The 21,430-nt window shown below is 35.1% G+C and overlaps 1 protein-coding gene across 1 annotated transcript; it reads right to left on the reverse strand.

The window, feature by feature from the left end:
• Nucleotides 1-6,534: 6,534 nt before the first annotated feature.
• LOC100800287 (toll/interleukin-1 receptor-like protein) lies at nucleotides 6,535-6,897 on the reverse strand. The gene has a single exon (XM_006593074.2). The coding sequence runs from the start codon at nucleotides 6,895-6,897 to the stop codon at nucleotides 6,535-6,537; it is 363 nt and encodes a 120-aa protein (XP_006593137.1).
• Between the last annotated feature and the right edge of the window lie 14,533 nt (nucleotides 6,898-21,430).

Here is a 21,430-nt window from a genome sequence, read left to right on the forward strand (position 1 = left end):
AAAATATACCCATGTCATTCAAGAGAAGTCGTCAATGAAGAGTATAAAGTACTTGTTGTTCTCATGTGATGGCGTCCTCATTGGTCCACAAACGTCAGTATGTATCAGCTCCAATAGATCTTTCGCTCTCCATGCTCCGCTTGTTGAGAAAGGAAATCGGTGTTGCTTACCAAGGAGACATCCTTCACACACTTCACTGTTCTCCTTTATGCTTGGAAGATCTCTCATCATGTTCTTCTCATGTAACAACTTCAAGGCATGTGTGTTGAAGTGGCCAAATCTTCGATGCCATAGCCATGAATCATCAACTTGTACCTTCATGGCAATGTTTGTTGCATATTTTAAATTTAGAGGAAAGCTTCCATTGCTCTTATTCATCTTTACTTGGGCTATCTCAAACCTTTTATTTTTGTTGTCTAAGATTTTGCATACACCTCCTTCAAAGTGAAGTGTGTAGCCTCTCTCCATCATTTGGCCAATGCTTAGAAGATTTTCTTTTAGGTTGGGAACTAGTAAGACATCATGGATGAGTCGTATACCTTTATCTGTCTCCACCATGACGGTGCCTTTGCCTTTTGATTCAACCACACTTCCATTTCCCAGTCGAACTTTGACTTTGACAGACTCGTCAATGCTTTTGAAAATAGTCTCATCCCTGGCCATGTGATTGCTACATCCACTATCCAAGTACCAGCTTCCTCCCTTTTTCTTTTATTGAGTCTTGAGTGGTGTAGAACATACATTGTTCTTGATCATGCTCCTCTGTGATATTGGCTTGATACCTATTTTTGTTGCGACAATTTTTCTCTACGTGCCCGAACTTCTTGCAATGGTTGTATTGTGGCATATTACGGAACCAACAATTTTTCTCTGCGTGGCCTTGCCTTTTCCATATATTGCATGGAGGATTTTTATCTATTTTGTTCTTAAGGAAATTCCTAGAACCTTCTCTTCTTTTGGAAGTTTCTCCATAATTTTTCTTTCCTCCATTTTCTTTGTTTTGGGGCTGAAATTTAAACTTTGACTGGAAGGCATTTTCAATTGTATCTTCTTTATGCCTATACAGTCTTTGCTCATATGCTTCAAGAGAGCCCACAAGTTCTGTCTCTGATAGAGTGGACAGATCTTTGGTTTCCTCAATCGTTGTCACGATTGGGTTAAACTTTTGGGGCATAGTAATTAGAATTTTCTCAACAATTTTCTTGTCAAGAATATGTTTCCCAAAAGCTCTCATTTGATTAACTATTTCTTTAACTTTAGAATAGTAATCTTTAACTGTCTCAAACTCCTTCATCTTCAATAGTTCAAAATCTCTTCTTAGAGATTGAAGTTTAACGGCACGTACCTTAACACTTCCTTGAAACTCCTCCTGCAATGTGTTCCACGCTTCTTTGGCAGTCTTAGCTCCCATAATTCTTGTGAAAATTGGATCAGTCACCGCTTGTTGCAAGGTGAACAACGCCTTTGAATTTTTCTGTTTATTTTTCTTCAACTCTTTTTCTTGAGATGCATTAAGAGCTGAAGTATCCTCGGGAATGGTGAAGCCTTCTTCTACTATGTCCCATAAATCTTGAGATGAAAAATATGTTTCCATTTTAACACGCCAGAAATCATAATTTTCACCATTGAAGATAGGAACAGAAATAGTTGACGATTGAGTAGTGTTATCCATAGCTTAGAAAAAATATTATTAGAGTGGGTTAATAGTACAGAAAATTTTTGAAGTAGTTGGGAGGATTTTGGAATGGTAGGTAGGTAATATAACTATGCCCAATGTATGACCGAACGTAGCTCTGATGCCACTGTTGTTAGTTGGTTAGATGATAGTTGATAGTTGATAGTTTTAGAGAATTGTTTTAGAAAGAAGGCTATGTCATTGATTTCTTGGATTTATCCATTACAACATACCAATTGTCTATTTATAGGCTCAAGTCACCAACCTCTCAATGGTGGTGAATGTTTCTACATTACTTTAGGTCTTTCTAGAGTTTTCATGATAGATTAGTATCATGATAGTTCTAGATTCTTCTATCTTATACATACACTTATAGTTCTAGATTATTCTACCATATTCATACACATTATAGTTCTAGATTGTTCTACCATATTCATACACACTATAGTTCTAGATTGTTCTACCATATTCATACATATTATATTTAAGAATATTCTAGAAATTTGTAGCAATTTCAACAGGAATAGTTATTTGGCACCATGGGGTCACAACATAAGACACAATATAAAGGTCAATTGAGATGGGACTTCCATTGTACAGCTCAGAGATTGAGATGTACCAGAGATGCATGTTCATGTAGCACTCTTATTTGATAATTCATCTATTTCCATAAAAGGTATACCATTGGGAGAATGAATTTAAGTTTTGGGTGATAGTGTGATAAAAAATACCACTAGCTTTTTCATTAATCCCATCCCAAATTAATATATTCAAGTTCCTCTTGTTCCTTGAAAAATACCACTCTTTCGAGCCGTGTATTTGAAGCACGTGCGTGTAAGCTATTATATGCTGTGAAATAATAGAAATCAAGTCTTTTTTTTCCAGCAGCCAAACTCCTACTAGTGTCTATAGTTCTTATTGCAGAGGAAAGTAAACAATGTAATTGACAAACAAACACATAGCAATTGAATTCGATGTCATTAATAAAAAATTGGTAATCTTTACAATTAGGTTGAGAAGATGCCTATTGTATAAAATGTCTACTAAATAAGTCAGTGTCTCCAACAGTGCAAGATTTATTGTCCATTCAAGTGAGAAGTTATATGTTGGAAAACATCTTCACTGCAAGGAATTGTGAGGCCACCGATGGAATGATCATATCCAAACTCTTCCTTAGCTTGACTCAACAAGTCCTGGAATGAAGGTAGGTTCAAGTATGATATGGCAATGATGAACCGCTTTTGATGCCCGTCGAATAGAAGGTAAACAGAAACCCATTTTTCTGCTTGATTGAAGGAAGAAGAACAATCACAAATTTTCTAAGAATGAATATAAATGTTGAAGCTTGAGGATTGCAACCGCTTGTGTTGTTTGTGAAGACCGAGGATAGTGTATATATAGTTTTTAAGATTCTGTAGAAACCCATTCCCATAGAAAATGACTGGTAAAGGAAGGAGGACATACACATGAGATATCACATGGTGTTGTCTTCAGTAACTCTATTAAGGATAAGAGGTGAAGACTTGTGTAACCAAATAAGACGTGCCGAAGTGAAACTTAATGTTAATTCATGCATTAATTGGTAGTCCATATTTTTGTAAACATGTTGTGAACATGTTTTTCTTCTTATTATATTGAAGTACCGGTGGAAAGTAATTTCAAGCTGATTTCAATGCATGTAGCTGTCAGATGGCATGCATGTTTGTTTTGGTGGAATGCCTAGCACATGGACATAGCTTTATGTTAAATCATGGTTCCAACACATAAAAGAGAAAAAGAAAGAGACGGGGGAGGAAGCAAGGAGTGTACACACCTAAACAATTTGTACCATCCATGATAAACCGATGCTAGTGCAGCGTTCCCTCAATTAATTCTGGACAGTTAAAAATATATAATCCAAATTTTGTGTCATCATCAAGTAAATTTTATCTAATTGACCATGGCGGCATGTAGGTTCATGATGGAAAATAAGTTCGTGAAGGGAGCTCAGGCAAATATTTCAATCGCTTGCAGTGCTGTAAGTTTAAAGCTAACAGTTTGGAATGCTCCTTGAGACAAGGCAAAGTAGAAAAGTTGTTTCCCTTTAAATCTAGGCATTCTAAGCAATGTAAATTTCCAAAAGCACCAGGGATTTGATGTAAATTTCAAAAACTTAGATCAAGTTCACGCATACAGGAGAAAATAGGCAAGGAAAACAATAAACGACTAACTGAATCTTTATGTGCTTTGGCATACACCAAATGTAAAGGCCTCGAAAACAACCTTTTTCAAAATGGAGGATGTTGATTGGGATTGAGTAGGAGCTTCACATATACAAAGCTTCTCTGAAAGCTCATCATCCCTTGGTTCATCAAATAACTATATTGTACATTTTTGAACAGCCAGAAAGACTTAGGTATTCAAGAGAATTGAGACCCAGTATGATGCTGGGTAAGCTTACTAGATTTTTGCAATCTTTTAAATTTAAAATAGTAAGCTTTCTTAGAAGACCAATGGATGGATCTATCTTCCTTAGTTGTGTACATCCTTCCAGATTTAACGTTTCAAGATATAGAGCCTCTCCAAAAAATTGTAACTTGATGAGACTTGTGCAGTCTTTCAAATTCAAAAATGCAAGCTTTCTTAGAAGACCAATGGATGCATCAATCTTCCTGAGTAGTGTACATCCTTTGAGATTTAGACGCTCAAGATTTATAGCCTCACCCAAATTTGGTATCTTGATTAGATTTTTGGAGTGAGAGTTATCTAAATGTCTCAAATTGTGTAGAGGATGCAGTGAACAATAGCAGGAGGCAAAATAAATAATAACTGGACCTTCTTCTATCTCAATCTTAAATTAGTTGGAAAGAAAGAAAATATATAACAAAAGATAATATTTCTTTTTTAATCATTTAAATAAAATTAAAATAGAAAAAGAATAAAAATTTACACTATACCTTTTTGTCTTCCCATAATTGTTTCATGTTACTCTCAGGAAGGGACATCTCAATGAGCTTGTGCGGCTGAAAAGATGGTGGCAAACACTCAAATAGATATTTTTTTCCAAACAAGATATCCTAATTCATTTAAAAGATGATTGAGTTGAGGAATTTAAGGTGACTCATTTTTGCTCATTGTTTTTTGAGGAAAATCTTCTAGATATTCAACAACTATGACTTAAAAGATTATTTTACTTCCTACAACAGAAAATGGAATGAAATGTTAGATCTTTAATTTTGAGGTGTTTACAGCTTCTAGAAAAATGACAACCTAGGATTTTATACTCCAAAACTATTTTACCTTATTATCTAACATAACTTCGTGGAGATCTTTGTAATCCCACAACCTATTCCATTTTCTTGGCTCTTTAGGTGATTCTTCTCGAACAATATACCTACGCAAATCTCTCAACAAGCCATGCATATAAATCTTTCCAAATTCAATACTTATGAGTGATTTATCAACAAGAACTCGTAAGCCATTTTCAGGATGAAATCTGCAAAAATCTATAATTTCCTTAACATAATCCTCGTCATAATCAGCGAAGAAGCAAGCAATATCTAGAAATATTTTCTTATCTTTGTCATTGAGCTCATCAAAACTTATTCGCAACACATCCATAATGTTTCTACTTTTATTTTCTTAGTCTAGCCAATGCACTTCTCCACTGTGAGACATTTCCACCAAACAATGTTGAGCCCATTACTTTGATCAATTGCCAAGGGGTGACCTTCAACATGTGATAATACACCCTTCATCAACTCTTCATAACCACTTTTAATATAATTACTTTTGAAAACATTTATGCAAAACAACTTAACAACATCGATGTGATTCACTGGCAAGACTCAGTAAACATCATCTACTCCATGTTTCCTCAATATATGTTCATCCCTAGATATTATGATTACCCTACTCCCTCCACCTAGGCATTCACGCAATAGAGTTTCTCTTCTCCCTGTAAACATCATCAGTTGTCCAACTTTATCAACATGATCAATAACTATGAGTGTTCTTGCATTTCGTAGGCTAGACCATACCAAACATGTTCCCTCATAAACATTACAAATCTCTAGATTTTCTTCATTTAGAAACTGAGAAAGTAATTGTTTTGTACACCTAATGCACGATGCACTGGAATCTTGATAAATTTTCCTTACATCATCAATAAAACAACAAAAATCATAATGATGAGAGATTCTTTCATATAAAGCACGATCAAGAGTTGTATTTCCTATTCCACACATCCCACTAATTCTGACAACTCAAACAACATTAAACAACTCCAATTCTAAAAGCTTTACTAATTCTTCAACACAGGATTCCATCCCAACTAGATGATCATTTGGAAGACTTGAAAATTTGGGACCCAAAATTTTTAGTATGTTTTGAACAATTTCTTCAATCTCTCTGCATATTGTTGTAGCCTAAAAATTTAAAGATGGTAGAGAATGCAAAATCATCACCCAAGAGAACCAAAAGTGAATGTCATGTATATGACAAGATAATAATATAGTACTTTTTAACTTTTAAAACATTGCTGCATTAAACGCCTAAAAATTTAGACTCAATTTGCAAATTACCTCCTCAACCACTCTTACTTTTAGTTTAAAAAGGGACAATAAATTTATTTTAGAAAACCGCATGACTAAGAACTGGTGAAATATATGCACATGAAGGTAACTCACTGCATATATACTAATTAAGGTCCATCAAGAAATGACACAGGAATACTTACTTATTTTGGATATCCCAACCAGGTAGATTGGCCCCATCTGTAAGAGCTTTACTCAATCTTTGCAATTCCTCCATCTTCTCTTTATCCTCACTAAATCTTTCTTCGTGTTGGGCAAAGGCTTCTCCTAACTTCCACTTTGTTTTCACACCTTTGATGGACCAACATCATAAAAAATAGGCAGAACATGTCTTGGCGATATTTCAATGCAGTTGCAGATGTGTGCTAGTTCACGCAAGCACCAAGTAGAGGAAGCATAGTTCTTTGAGAACACCACAACGAAAAGGCGAGACCCTTCAATGGCTTGAAGCAGCTTGGGTGCTATGGATTCTCCTTTGTTGAGACCTGCATCATCTCTGAAGGCATCAATGCCTTTTTTTTGGAGAGCTTCAAAGAGAAAACCAGTGGAGTTGTTGTGTGAGTCTTCACCACGGAAGCTCACAAACACGTCATATTTCCTTTTTGTATGAGTTGAAGGACTGCATTGGATGATAGTGTTAGAAGCCATTGCAATTGATGCAATCCTCCCTAGGAAGGGATCAGTCACTAGAGCCATGAGCAAGAGGCTCCAAGAGGATTGTGCTAGAGCTGCTAAAGAAGGCCCTAGGGTTCTAATGAATCTCAGGGTAGGTTTCTGAGCCCATGGGCCAAGGTTGGGTCCAATCATCTTTGTACATATTAGACTAGGATGTCATTATATTTGGTCATTGTATTTAGGACTCCATAATGTACGTAGGGTACCCTAGAAATATAGGATTTTTCAGCCCTTGTATTTTCGGGCACCTACACTAGTTTTTGTATTAGGGGTAGTTTTGTAATTTCATATGCACTATGTGAATATTTGATTGTGTGTTGGGAAATAAATTTAATTGAATTGGTAGAAGCCCAATCCAATTAAATTTTAGAAGGAGAGGTGAGCATTTGCTTACTACACCTCATTGCCACATCATATAGCCACACTTTGTGCATGTCCTTCATGCTTTAAATGCCTCATGACACCTAAGTACACTTAGTGGAGATTCTTGGAATTGATCTTGGATTACTAGGCTGCACCATAACTAAAATTCACTAATCATAATTAGTGAAATTTTGGCTCCAAAGTTTGGCTCCACAAATTCAATTTCAAATTCAAGTGAAATTTGAATTGAAATTCTAATTTCCCTCCAATTTTGTGTGACACTTAGGCTATAAATAGAGGTCATGTGTGTGCATTTTTTCAACTTTGATCATTTGAAAATTAAACTTCAGATTTCAGAGCTCTTTCAGAGCATAAAATTTCATTCTCTTCTCTTCCTCTCCCTTCATTCATCTCCTTCTTCCTCCAAGCTCTTATCCATGACCTCCTATGGTGGTGAGCTTCTTCTAGACTCATCTTCTCCTTGAAGTGGTGTCTCCTCTCTCTCTTCCTTCTCCATTCCGCTGCCATTCATCTTCCAAGAAGCAAAGGAATTCATTGATGAAGAAGATCCTAGGCCTACAAGCTCCAATGGAGCTTACATCAACAATTGTTATGAAGGTGCAAAGCTAAGACAATGGTTTCTGGATACAAAGAAAGCCTTGGCAGTGACATAATATAATTATATACAATGGTTTAGGCATAGCCCTAATTCATTGTGCTTCATCCATATGTTGGGGTCGACAGAAACTATCATTTATTTAGTGAGTAACTTGGTTGTTGGCTCATGGCAGTTAACGCGAGACACACGGGAATGTTCATTAGCACCTTGTAGAGACAATTAAAGTTGGTCAAAGAAATTTGATAGAAGGATCACCAATAGGAATTTTAGGGACGAAATTGTTAGTTTCTTTAAGATATTGAAAGATCGTGAGCATTATTTCTTCTTCTTCTTGCTCGTGTATTGTACGGTAATGTTGATATTTTAAAATAAATTTTTAAATTATAATGTTTATTATAAATTAGCAAGAAGTGTTATTACAAAAAAAAATTAATGAAATACATAATATTCAAGCACACGTCTTAATGAAAAATTGTTCATCTACTATTACACATAAATTACTTTGGAAGTAAAGTATAGGCGTATCATTTGTTAGAAAACATAGTTTCTAAACAAATTAAATTATTATCAAATTTAGAAAAAATATTTTTATCACATTTGAATAAGAAATAATATTTTTATCACATTTAGAAATAATATTTTTATCGCATTTTATCGCAATTGGAGTTATAATGAACATGTGTAGGGATCCTTAGAGGATTAAATAGGGTTTTTTTTTATGTTTATTGAATTTTTCCTTTATGATTATAAATGCAATATTGATGTCCTGATGTGAATTGATTGATAAAATTAAGTTCTCTTGGTGTTTTCGTTTTTCATACCTATGATTTTGATATAATTGGGCGAAATTATTTGAGGGGTTTTATTTCCCATGTTGTGATAAACCTTTTGTATAAATTGTTATATTGAGATTCTGAAATTGTGAATCAAATTGTGAGTATGTCATAAATTGAACTTGTGATAAAAGGTGAAATACATGTGTATTAAGATGTGTATATTGAGTTGTGAGCTATAAACTGTGCAATCACACAATTGTAAAACTCTTTAAGGGCGACGAGTATTGTGATGGAATCCACTATAGGAACCCGACGAGTTTAATTACAAGCATGACCAGTAAAAATGATATTGAAAATAATTGAGTAGTTGTGTGTATTGCATAGTTCATAGGTAAAGTGTATATGATTCATGAGGTGTGATAACATGCTACTTTGGGATTATATCATTGTGATTGAGACCGTTTATATGTGATAAATTAAGTATGTATTGACTCGTAATATATGTGTGCATTGAGTTGTGAGCTATGAATTATACAATCACACGACTATAAGACCCTTTAAGGGCGACGAGTTAATGTTAAGACCCTGTAAGGGCAACGAGTTAATGCGCGACGAGTATTGTGATGGGAACCACTGTGGGGATCTGACGAGTTTAATCACAAGCGTGACAAGATAAAACTATTTTGAGAACAATTGAGGAGTTGTGTGTTTTGTACAGTTCATAGATAGAGTTTGTGTGCTAAAATGTTTTCTCGGTTGGACCTGAATCAGAAGGGAGAGGCCTTGACGCACTCTTCGGAGTGTAGGCCTTGGGGGTAAATACACTCTGTTTGAGTGCTCCTTTAAGCATGTGCCGATTCCACATGGTTGGAGCATTCTCACAAAATAGCGTGACCCTGACTAGTCTCCCTATGATTTCACCAAGTGAAAATTACCTGACTTGCTAGTGTGTGGTTTGTCTTGTCATGTACTCCTAGGCGCCTGACGAGGTTTTTCACTAACATGGTACCACATTGCATATAGGATTGAGTCTTAGTATATATGTTGCATAATGCTTGTGTATTGATCAATATTGATTGATTTAGTGATACTGTGTTTTGATCATTGAGTACGTGAATGTTGTGAAAATGAATGAGATGTGTGGTGTTGTGATGTGATGTTACACGACAAAGTGGTGAAATAACATGAGTTATTCTTAAGTAAGTTATATTTTGTTTATATGATTTTTATACCTACATGTTGTCTTGCTTCTCTCTATTATTTAGGAATGTGATGGCTCACTCCCCATGTGCTATTTGTGTTTGAATCCTGTGATGATCTCAAACTTTGTGTTTGTGGGAGCAGATGGTTAGGTGGATGACTATGAAGAACATCATGCTAGAGGACACAAAAACACAATGCTCTGATAGGATGTGAGATTTGAGTATAAGTTTCTATATTAATTGCATGAAGTCTTAGACGACCTTTTTTTGAGCCGAGATGATTTATTATTTATTTGAACAAGTTTTATTATACATGTTAGAAAAGTGAATGTGAGCCTTTTATCCTTTTGAAAGACTTGTATTTAAATGTATTTTAAAAACTTTTAATTAATTTTGATTTCTTCTTCCTTTTATTATTAATACATATATGTGAGGGGTAAAGGAGTAGAGGGTGTCACACTACAATTTAACACCTTAGGTTCCTAACATGGAACCTTACACTTTCATTTTAACACCTCGTGCATAAAATTTTTTTTTTCAAGGTAAACACAAATCGGGTTATTGTATAATTCACAACTCACAACACAAGTAATATCACCTCAAGTATTAACCACACACTTATTCACAGCCAAATTTCATGTTCACAATTTTAATATATCACAATGTCACAATTCACCATCACATGTTTACTTGTATCTCACAAATCAACACATATTCAATTTATCCATTACACAAAATTTTAATCACAATTTCATGATCCCAATATAACAATTTATCATGTTAGTCTAGTAAATCTTGTCCAAAATACAAACAAATTGTATGAAAATGTTTCTCACAACATAGGGAGTAAAACCCCTCAAACAATTTCGCGTAATCATACATGAAGAATTACAATACAGTAAACATCTCAAGATGAACCTCAATTTGATCATCTAAGGATCCCTACACATGTTCATTCTAACCCAATTGCAATAAACTCATCTTTTACCTCTAAACGGGCTCACGTGTGTAGTTTGGTAGTGATAGAGGCATCTCTAGCGGTTTTCTAAGATTCTCCAAACTTTTTCTTTGGCTTCTCTACTAGGGTTTCAAAGCCTTAGAGAGAAGGAGAAGGGATTAGAGCCTTCATTGCACTGTCAGCATGCAATGAGAATTTCACCCTCCACAGATGTTACTTTTCAAAACCTAATGATGTAGAAGTGCCAAAATGAATTTCAAATGCAAAGTTAAAATTTCATAGCGATCCAATGGTTAACAAGTACAGGATCTTAGTTTTATTGGGACGGGTTTGGGTGTATATGGAAAAAGGATAGCTACAAGCAAATGATATTTCTCTCACCGTAGGCATTAATTTACAAATCCCAATAGTGGTTTTGTGTAGAAATGAGTTCCAAATCTGGTGTTTAAATTTTATGACGATCCAATGGTTAACGAGTCCAAGATCATAGGTTTATTGGCACAAATTTGGATGTATGTGGATAAAAGAGAGGATTTTGGGAGAGGGAGGAGAGAAACGAATTTGAGAGGAAGAAAAAGTGTAGAGATGTATCGTAAATGTAAAATGTGACATAATATGTTTATTTATATCTATGGTACTCTTAGCCTATTATTTACTCTATTTTTTATTTTATCATTTTATAAATAGGAACTCTATTTTACTCCCTATTAAATTAATAAATAAAACATCATTTTTATTTTTCTTCAAACCATTATCCATTTTGTGTAATTCGGAATGATTTCGTCATATATAAGACGTAATCTTATGTCATTTACCTACTGGTGTCTCCCATTTTCACATTTAACATAGGGACAAAAAAATTTCCCACACAAAGATGGTGCATTATGTTCAATAAATTGTAGGAATTGTTCAACCCCATTCTTATACTCGTCACTAATGTGTGATACTTTCATCCAACTTTGATTCATGTTTCCCCTTTGCTCTGACACTTCATTAAGTTATCCAACATGCATGAAAACCTCATTTTTTCATTAAAGGTGTGGCCCTATCCCATTTAGGAAGACATTTTTTATAGTAGATTTATGCATAAAGGTTAATTATCTTTTGTTAAATTTCACGAAATTTCGGCAGCATTTCGCATTAGTCTCTAAGTACACAAGATGAAAGCGATGGCATGTCATCATCCACCACATTCAACTATGCACTCGGAGAACAAAGTGAAATGAACTATACCGAAATATCGTCAAATTTAACAAAAGACAATTAACCTATACGTATGAATCTACTATAAAAAATAAGTCTTCCCAAACTATCCAAAAAGACAATTCAAGATTCAATACATCAATTAATGCAAATTGTCCATATTAATCATTGTATTGAATCTCAAACGAGAAACTAAGATTCACTCGCAACTCACATAATTGCTTACATAAAATAATAGTCATATATCAACAAGCATGTAATAAGCACAGGAGTGGGATAGACAAATACATACCTCGAAAGATGGTCACTAACAACAGCAAGGAGTGCGACAATTGAAGTGCTATGGTGTGCAAAATTGTCGACCCAAGTACACTGGTTATAAAAGAAGACTCAGCTTCCTAAGCTTGAGTCAAAAACTTGTACCTACAACCAAAATCAATTGTTAAACATTGAACAGGCTATTAACAAAATAAAACACTTATGTTTACAAATTCAGGCATTGTCCAGCTGAGTGTATTGAACAGACTGTTAACAATATATGAAAACAAGCGTTCATCATTTATGTAAGCTTTTGCCATTTATAACTTTGAGTTAGGAGTTATATGTTTAAGCTTTTATTTAGAAACAGAAGTTTTGAAATTTAAAAAAATGTCTAAACTTCTATGACAATTGGATAGATTTTTAGAAAAGTAGTATAATCCCTATAAAAAATTCATACAACCATTCTTTATCAAAGCTCAATGCAAAGCATACATGCTAATTTGAATGGGTGAACATTAGACTATTCTAAATTCTATCTTTTATGATTCATGATGATTCCAAATGCACCCTTATCTTCTCAACAAAATGAATCTTATAGTGCAACAATGAGTGTATATGGTTCTAATCCACATAAAATAGACCATATGGCTTGGTTTGTGGAACTTGCTGAGAATGGTTCTTGTTTGGAGAATGAAGATTGAGAAGTAGTAGTTGTTATAGGATGTGGTTTTAATTATTGCCTAAAATATTATTGACATTGTGTTGTTACTTGGTTGTAATTGTACATTTGTACTACTAGATTAATGTATGTTGGTTAATGGTGCAAACTTTTGATTGGCCATTCAATCATAGGTGGCTAAATGAGGTCCACAGAATATGCCCTCAGATTCAGGAAGTCCTTTCTCACTCCATCCTCACCCCTAATTACTTGCTCCAAAACATGATTTCACAATGTTGTAACAACCATGGACTTGAACTACCAAAGCCCATTTGGGACATTGACGACAAACAACTAACCCAGGGTCACAGACTCTGTTTGCATACATTACTCTACAAGCTATGACTCTTTGTCTCCGAACAAAAAAAAGGGTCTTTGCAGAGGACTTGATCACAACTCTTGTTAATCTTTCAATTCACGATGACAACAAGACGGTCATTAAAGAGGACAGAAAACTCATTTCACTTTTTATAGAATTGCTTAAATCAGAGGAATAGTTCAAACAAGAAGAAATGTAGCTGCAACAATTTTTTCAATAGGCCACTCAATCTATGAATTTCAAAACATTTTCTTATAACAGCAAACTAAACAAAACCAAATATATTTGTTATGTGCTCATTATGGAAGTCATTACTATATAAAACACATAAGTGGTACAACTTACATTGACAAAGCAATGCACCAAGATTGCATGAAATGCTCCATATGTGGTGATACAAGCTCCAAAGAGACCCATGCACCTAAAATGATGGTAAAACCAAGTGTTTGGTTCAAATTGGATCTTCTAGGATGAAATTCGAGCACCAACAACAACCCATAACGAGTTTTAATTTTCGATCGTATCTCAGTGTACAGATCTTGGATTAGAGTGATTCCAAAATGAGGAGAAAGATTACGCTCTGAACTACAATTTAGGGTCAAGAAACAACAGAAACAGACTCATAAAACATGCAGAACAAACCTGAGAAAATCAGGCTGAAGGCATAAACTGAAGAACGCTGAAATGTAGAAACGAACAGAAAAACATGGAAGATAGAAAATCGAATAGGCACCACAAACAACGAGGTTTGATAAGCCTGGAGGATCGCCACAAGAATTGGGTGAATTCCTGATAAGATCAGTTGGTTCAAGGAAGAACCCTAGTAGAGACAATGCTCAAACTTTTGACAAAAACCACAATTGTCCTCTTCATTCAGTTCCAAAAGGTTTTATACAAATTAGTTCTCAAAAAAATAAGAGAAATGTAAAATCCCAAAGTCTGTAAATGGGCCTTCATTCCAAGCATTCAACACATAGGACTAGCAACTATCCCTTATGGGCCTCCAAGTGTTGGGCCTCTCCCTGCATTTGAACTGACCTCAGAATAGTCACCATATGCTCCAAAGCTTCTTGGGCCTTTTTCGCTCTTGCTCTTGTCATGGGTCCTCATATGCCTTGTATTGGATCTTGGGCTTCCATCTGGTCATGAGTTTGGGTCTGGTGGTTGTCATGGGCTTGGGCTTTGATGTCCACATCATAAAATCTTATAGTTTGATGTCTATGCTATGGTTTATAAATTTTTCCAACAAAAGTTAAATCATTTTAAGCTTCTTTTTTCATACCTAAAGCAATAAAATTAAATATAGTTAATAAAAAATGAAAGAATAAAAAAAATAATATAAAAATATTGAAAAATTAATATAAGTTAAAAGAATAATTTAAAATTTATGAAATGATTTAAAGGTAAAATTGTACAATAAATAAAGAATGATTAGTGAATAGTTATTTACTTTTGATTGATTGATCAATTTTAATCTGCATAATTAAAAAGATTAATTATTATTACTACTTTAACATTACTAAAAATTATATATATATATATATATATATATATATATATTGGTATAAATTAATGCCTAATTATAACCAACCATTTAATTAATTACCTTCCGTGACACACGGACAATAATTGAAAGCTAAGGGACATTTAGTTAGTTCCATAACGTTGATGGTTTAACCCTAAATCTCTAGATTCAACCACAAAAACATAAGTTCCGATGCTTATAGGTTCAAATGTGTGGCTTAGGCTAATTCATAAGCTTGATCTTTATCATATTAAAAAATACTTTTTCTTGAATGTTCTAATCCAAAATGCTATTATATAAAAAATATACATTTAACATCGCCAGGTTAACATCGGTTTTCGGAAAAACCGATGTTAACAAAAGCGCGGTGGCATACTTGTAATTAAGATTAGTTTATTAACATTGGTTTTATTCAAAACCGATGTTAACATGTAACTGTTAACATCGGTTTTGTAAAAAACCGATGTTAACACAAATGCGGTGGTGATGTCAACATCGATTTTGTAAATAACGGATGTTAACTGTAGAAAGTTAACATCGGTTTTTTAAAACACCGATGTTGAGATGAACTACTTAACATCAGTTTTGTTTAAAAAACTGATGTTGTCCCTTTCATAAGTACTAAAACCCCAAAAATCCATTTTCCCTCCACGCGTTCAATAACCAAAACTCTTTCTCCATTTCTTCCTCATCACTTAGTTTATTTGTCCTCCTGAAGTTGCCATTCCTGTTCATGTTCGAGTTGGAGTTTGCACCAGTTCCCGTTCGAGTTGGTGTTCGAGTTCGAGTTCATGTTGGAGTTCGAGTTTGAGTTCGTGTTCGTCACTGTTCGTGTTGCAGTTCCCATTCGAGTTTGTGTTCGTCACTGTCGCGATTTAGGTACGTGGGCAAACCTGCTTCTTTCTGTGCTTTCTAGTCATAAATCGTGTCGTGATTTCCCCCATTGTAGAGTGTGAGTGAGCACCCTCCTTCACTTCGAATGGCGTCTGCTTCTTCCTTTGTTTGAATGGTTTTCTTTGCAAGCTGGCTTTCTGATTTTTGCTACAAATTTTAAGCTAAAATAGCATCTTAATTGTTTGTCTTCGAGTTTGTGGGATTCAATGCTTTTTATGGCTTTGTGTTTACAGTGACCCTGGACCTCAGTTGCACTGTGCCTTTATGGGTTTGTGTTTACAGTGACCCTGGAGCTCACCTATCAATGAAGTTTCCATCAAAGGTAAGTACCACACTGTCCCTGAAACATTTATTTTCGTTCCATGATAGAAAAATGGTTGAACCCAACATTTACTAATTCATATGGTACCGTTGTCCGCCTATTTTTGTGCCTGTGTTTGCCTTGTTCAATTTAGTTATCAGTTTAGTTCAATTCAAAATAGTTTTTAGAACTAACCTAGGTTAGGTATGTTGGGTCTTTAAAATTAGTTTCTGAGAATGATTTGCTAAAAGATATGGGTTGGTATTACAACGAATTGCTCAAGAAGTGTGGGTGGAACGGTGTTGTGAAGGTTATAGAGGCAAAGGGAGAGGGAGGCGTGTTTCATTTGTTGAATCCAGATTGTGACAATGTTGTTTCCTTGCTCGATTGAGTTGCTTCCTTTATCAACCATAGTTAAGGATAGAGTTATGAGTTACTATGTGATATGTCTGTCTGCACTTGTTACTTGTTATTGTTAGTAACATCCTTCCTTTACTTGAGGTTATTTATGAGAATCTGCACTTCCTGTTTGATGTAGCGTATGTCACTGACACTGACTATGTATGTTGAGCAATTCTAGCATTTGCTTGAAAATATGTTCTATTGAAAACGCTATATACATGGTACACAGAAATTAGCTTTAATTAATTATACTTAATGACTATGTGGTTGTGTAAAAATTGCTCTGGACTGCCAAACTATTTTACTTCAGCAAAAATCAACGAAATGGTGTTTTAGTAATATAAAATTAAAAGAATAAAGCATCAAGAACCATTTTCCTAATCACTGCAAAATTGGTCATTCAGGATAATTTTGTATTATAAGGTCACTAATTCAGGATATAGTATTAGTCTCTTGTAATTCTTTTGCTGAATGGTAAATCTTTATGCTGTATATTAAATGTAGTCTTGAGTTGTTTTTGACAAGATATAATAGTGAAACAATTTAGATCTGGTCTATGTTGGATGCTTACACATTTGACTAACTGAAAGTAAGTCTCAGTCAATATTTGTCCTAAGTTTGTCTTTGACACTACAGGTTACCTAAAATTTACACAGAAAACAAATTAGAAGGAGTAGAAGAAATTGAAAATAGATTTCGGTGTAAAGCTAGTAGGAAAAAAATGTTACTGTTGAAAATAAGAGACCTAGAACTTAAAAGCATTATCGTCATATGTTACAGAGTTGCTTCCATCTAGAATTTTTTGTGAGCAGAACACTAAGGTTTTTGAAGTCTGATCCTTTTGTCTGAGTAAATTGAAGAAAACATAGCTAAAACCTTTCTGAACTAGTCCATATAGATTGAAATTTCTATTTCAATTACTTTGGGAAAACTTCATTTTAGTGTATATACACACACAAGGTACTCCAATTCCCCTGCATACCTCTAACTAGTGACTGTTCTCCTCCTCAACTTCTTCAAGCAGTGCTTGTTTCTATGCTTCTGTTAGGGACTCTAACTGCTTTCTACAGATTGAATAGAGGCAATATTATTGAACAACATCGTATACTCAAAAAATGTGCACACACAACAAGTTGCAGACAATTTTTAAGCTTCAGCCATATGTTTAGAATGACTTTTTTTACCACACTACACCAGTCTCTCAAGCTCACTAGAAGAAAGGAAAGTAAAAGTAAACAAATAGTTTAGAATTGGAGATAAAATGAAAATACTCAACATATTTGATGAATTACAAAAGAACATTATCAAATTTAACTTGTTTAACTTCCTATAAGTATGTTAAAATTTAGAAGAGGTAAGGGAAACTTAGGTAGAAGAGTTGGAATACTAGTTAGTTAGTCATGGAAGGGAAAAAGTTTATTATGTTTATCGCTTGTAAGTTGAACACTAACTCTTTACAAAAGGAGAAATGTTTTGTGAAGTAGAAATCCTTGGAGGAGTATTCTTTCTCCTATTTTGTTTAATTAATAAAATCTTTCTTTGGTAACAAAAACATCACCCTATTAAAATTCAACCTTGTCCAGTAGGCTGGAATTCTAGAGCTCTGTTTTAGGTACACAAAATGGGGGGACATGGGATGTTGAGCTTTTGCTAACACAAATTGGGATCTTAGCAGATTATTGGGCATGAAAGCCTCCAAAAATGAGGTTGTGGCAAATGTATGCCCTAAAGTGTAACCTTAAAGCAAATCTTCTTCCTTCAATTAGATCCATATTTCAACAGCCTCATGAGTCATGATCTCCTCCCTTGCCGTAGTTAATTGGGGTTGGTCCATTAAGCCTGAAAAGTAATCTTCTATAAAATCACAGAGCTTCTCTCTTGTGGCCTGGGCTTGGTCCATCAAGTCACGAGACATGAAATAGATTGATTGGTGTAATTCCAATTGTGTGCCTCTGGGCTTCATTCACGCTGCATTTCACAACATAAATCCTTGTTGGCATCGCCACATCTTCAACCAACCAACAACTGACATATAGACTTGAATCCAGCAGTTTAGGCAATGAAAAATTGACCATTATATGTGAGACTCAGAGCTCACTCGTAGATGATCCATTAGCCTTCATGAGTGAATCTGAGTCTAGAGGTTCAGACAGTGGTGGGTCAACCAGTTTGCAAGAAAATCAGACCTCCATGACTACCATATGAAGGTTATGGTTCCACAGTTCTAGTAGTAAACCACTTAAAATCCAAAGTTTTTGAGCCATTGCTGCCTTCCCCTGTTTGACTTCCTTCTCTATTTCTTTGACTATAGTATTGGGTTATCTTAAAAAGGGTCTTTGCAACCCAAATTCTCTTGTGTTCTGTATTTCTCCCTTTTCATTTGTGGATAAATCTCGGTTTGTCTAGCTAATTTACATCAGCGGTTGTTTTCTTCACCACAATGTGTCTGGTTCTAGATCATTGAATCACCTTCTAGAACTTTGTTTTCTGTCTCCAAACATTGCAACAAGTCATTGCCATAGTCAAGACCACTACCCTGGGTAATTCCACCTTTATTGTCCAAGAAAGGGCTTCTGCTTCACCGAATTCTGACACACTCCCTCCATGCTCTTCTTGAAATGCTCAATGGGGACTAAACTCTTTATTCATGTGGAGAAAAATGTTTGTGACAGTGTGATTGGGACGCTCCTTAACATTCAAGGCAAGACGAAGGATGGCTTGAATACCCGTCAAGATCTAGCTGATATGGGCATACGATCACAGTTGCATCCAAGGTCTGATGGGAAGAAAATTTACTTGCCCCCAGCCTGCCATACTTTGTCCAAAAAGGAGAAGATAAGTTTTTGTCAGTGTCTTCATCGGGTGAAGGTTCCACAAGGATACTCTTCAAATATTAAGAGCCTTGTGCAATTGAAGGAGCTTAAGCTTGTAGGGTTAAATTCTCATGATTTTCACGTGCTCATGCAACAATTGTTAGCCGTGGCTATACGAGACATCTTGCCAAACAAAGTTAGGTTAGCCATAACTCGCCTGTGCTTTTTCTTCCATGCTATATGTAGCAAAGTCATTGATCCTGTCAAGCTTGATGAGCTGGAAAATGAGGCCGCAATTATACTGTGCCAGTTGGAGATGTATTTTCCCCCTGCTTTCTTTAACATCATGATTCACTTGATTGTGCATCTGGTCAGAGAAATCAAATGTTGTGGTCCTGTTTATCTATGGTGGATGTACCCGGTTGAGCGATACATGAAGATCTTAAAAGGGTATACAAAGAATCTATATCGTCTAGAAGCATCTATTGTTGAGAGGTACATTGCAAAAGAAGCCATTGAATTTTGTTCAGAATACATTGAGAAGGCTAAACCTGTTGGCCTTCCTGAGTCTCGGCATGATGACAGAGTGGGTGGTAAGGGTTCAAGAGGACTGCATGTGATCACTCCAAGTGTAGAAGTTTTGTTACAAGCTCACTTGTATGTCTTGAACAGCAGTAATGAAGTTTTGCCATACATACTTAAGCATGAAGCTTTAGTCGAACAGAATAATCCAAAATTGTCAAAGAATTGGGTGTTGAAAAATCATAACAAGACTTTCTGTGATTGGTTTAAAGATACAATCTTTGTAGATGAGAATGCTTCGGAAACATTAAGAAAGCTAGCAGATGGGCCTAAAAGAAATGTTATAACTTGGCAAGGATACGACATAAACAAGTATTCATTTTACACAAAAGCACAAGATGACAAAAGTACAATGCAGAACAACGGGGTCACCCTAAGGGCTGAATCTCAACACTTCGCAAGTGTGAATGACGCCAATCCCTGTGTAGCTTCCATCCCTTACTTTGGGTTCATTGATGGAATTTGGGAGCTTAACTATGTGAAATTTATTGTATGTGTTTTCAAATGTAAATGGGTTGACAGCAATACCGGTGTGCGCACGATGATATAGGATTTACGTTGGTAGACCTAAAGAAACTTGGTTACCACAATGACCCTTTCATCATGGTAGAACAAGCTAGACAAGTATTTTACGTGCAAGACCCTTGTGATGAAAGGTGGTGCGTGGTTCTCCAGGGCAAAACAATTGGTGTCAATGTAGAAGATGATGATTCATACATGGACACCTATGTTTGTCCTTTGACCGCACAAATCACTCCTAACGTTGTCGGAGAGGAAGAAGCTGACGACGTTCATGCTAATCGTAATGATCATGATGAAGGAGAATTGATTAACATCGTCTAATGTAATTTTCTATTTATATATTTGATTTTGCTACATTCATTCACATAAGTCATACAGTTGTTTTTTGTAATGTTTACTAAATTGAGTGTACTCAAACCAATCATATATGATTGGTTATTATATGATTGGTTTACTAATTGCATTAATGAAAACATGCATATATTTGATGAAAGCTTTGAAAATGGAACTTATGCCATTTCATCTTTTGTATTCAATGGATCTCATCAATTGTTTTCTGGAGAGAGAGAGAGGTCACGAAAGCAAGTAAGTGACAACTACACTTTTTTCTGATTTTTTAAAATTATATCTTAACCTGTTGCAAAATTTATTTATAACTTTGTCTTGTTATTTATGGATGGTTTACTCAAGAGGGAGTGAAATCAGGCTTAATTCATCAGTCTTATAATAAAATATGAAAAATTTAGTCATATTTGTATCTTGAAAGTTTCCCAATTTGCCTTTAATCTATATTCTAATAGGCTGGGATAGTCAAAGTATTGAGTGTATTTAACATGCATTGGATTTGGTGTCTGGTAGATGTAGAAAATGATGTTTATAATACCCCTCCTGCCCTCAGTAAAAAACTTAAAGCATCGGTTTTTTGTTCTAGATGGCATCCTTAGGACTTCATACAGCTCATGTTTGTCGCCAGTTTCATCATCCACCACCCTTACCTTCTCTGGCTTCTCACGTTTATTGTTGTTAAACCCATATTTATGCTCTCCTC

This window comes from Glycine max, chromosome 12 (genome assembly GCF_000004515.6).
Source record: "Glycine max cultivar Williams 82 chromosome 12, Glycine_max_v4.0, whole genome shotgun sequence".
NCBI lineage: Eukaryota > Viridiplantae > Streptophyta > Magnoliopsida > Fabales > Fabaceae > Glycine > Glycine max.

Bases quoted from the DNA above. Each gene is read 5' to 3' on its own strand.
- LOC100800287 (XM_006593074.2), bottom strand. From the start codon at position 6,897: ATGGCTTCTAACACTATCATCCAATGCAGTCCTTCAACTCATACAAAA.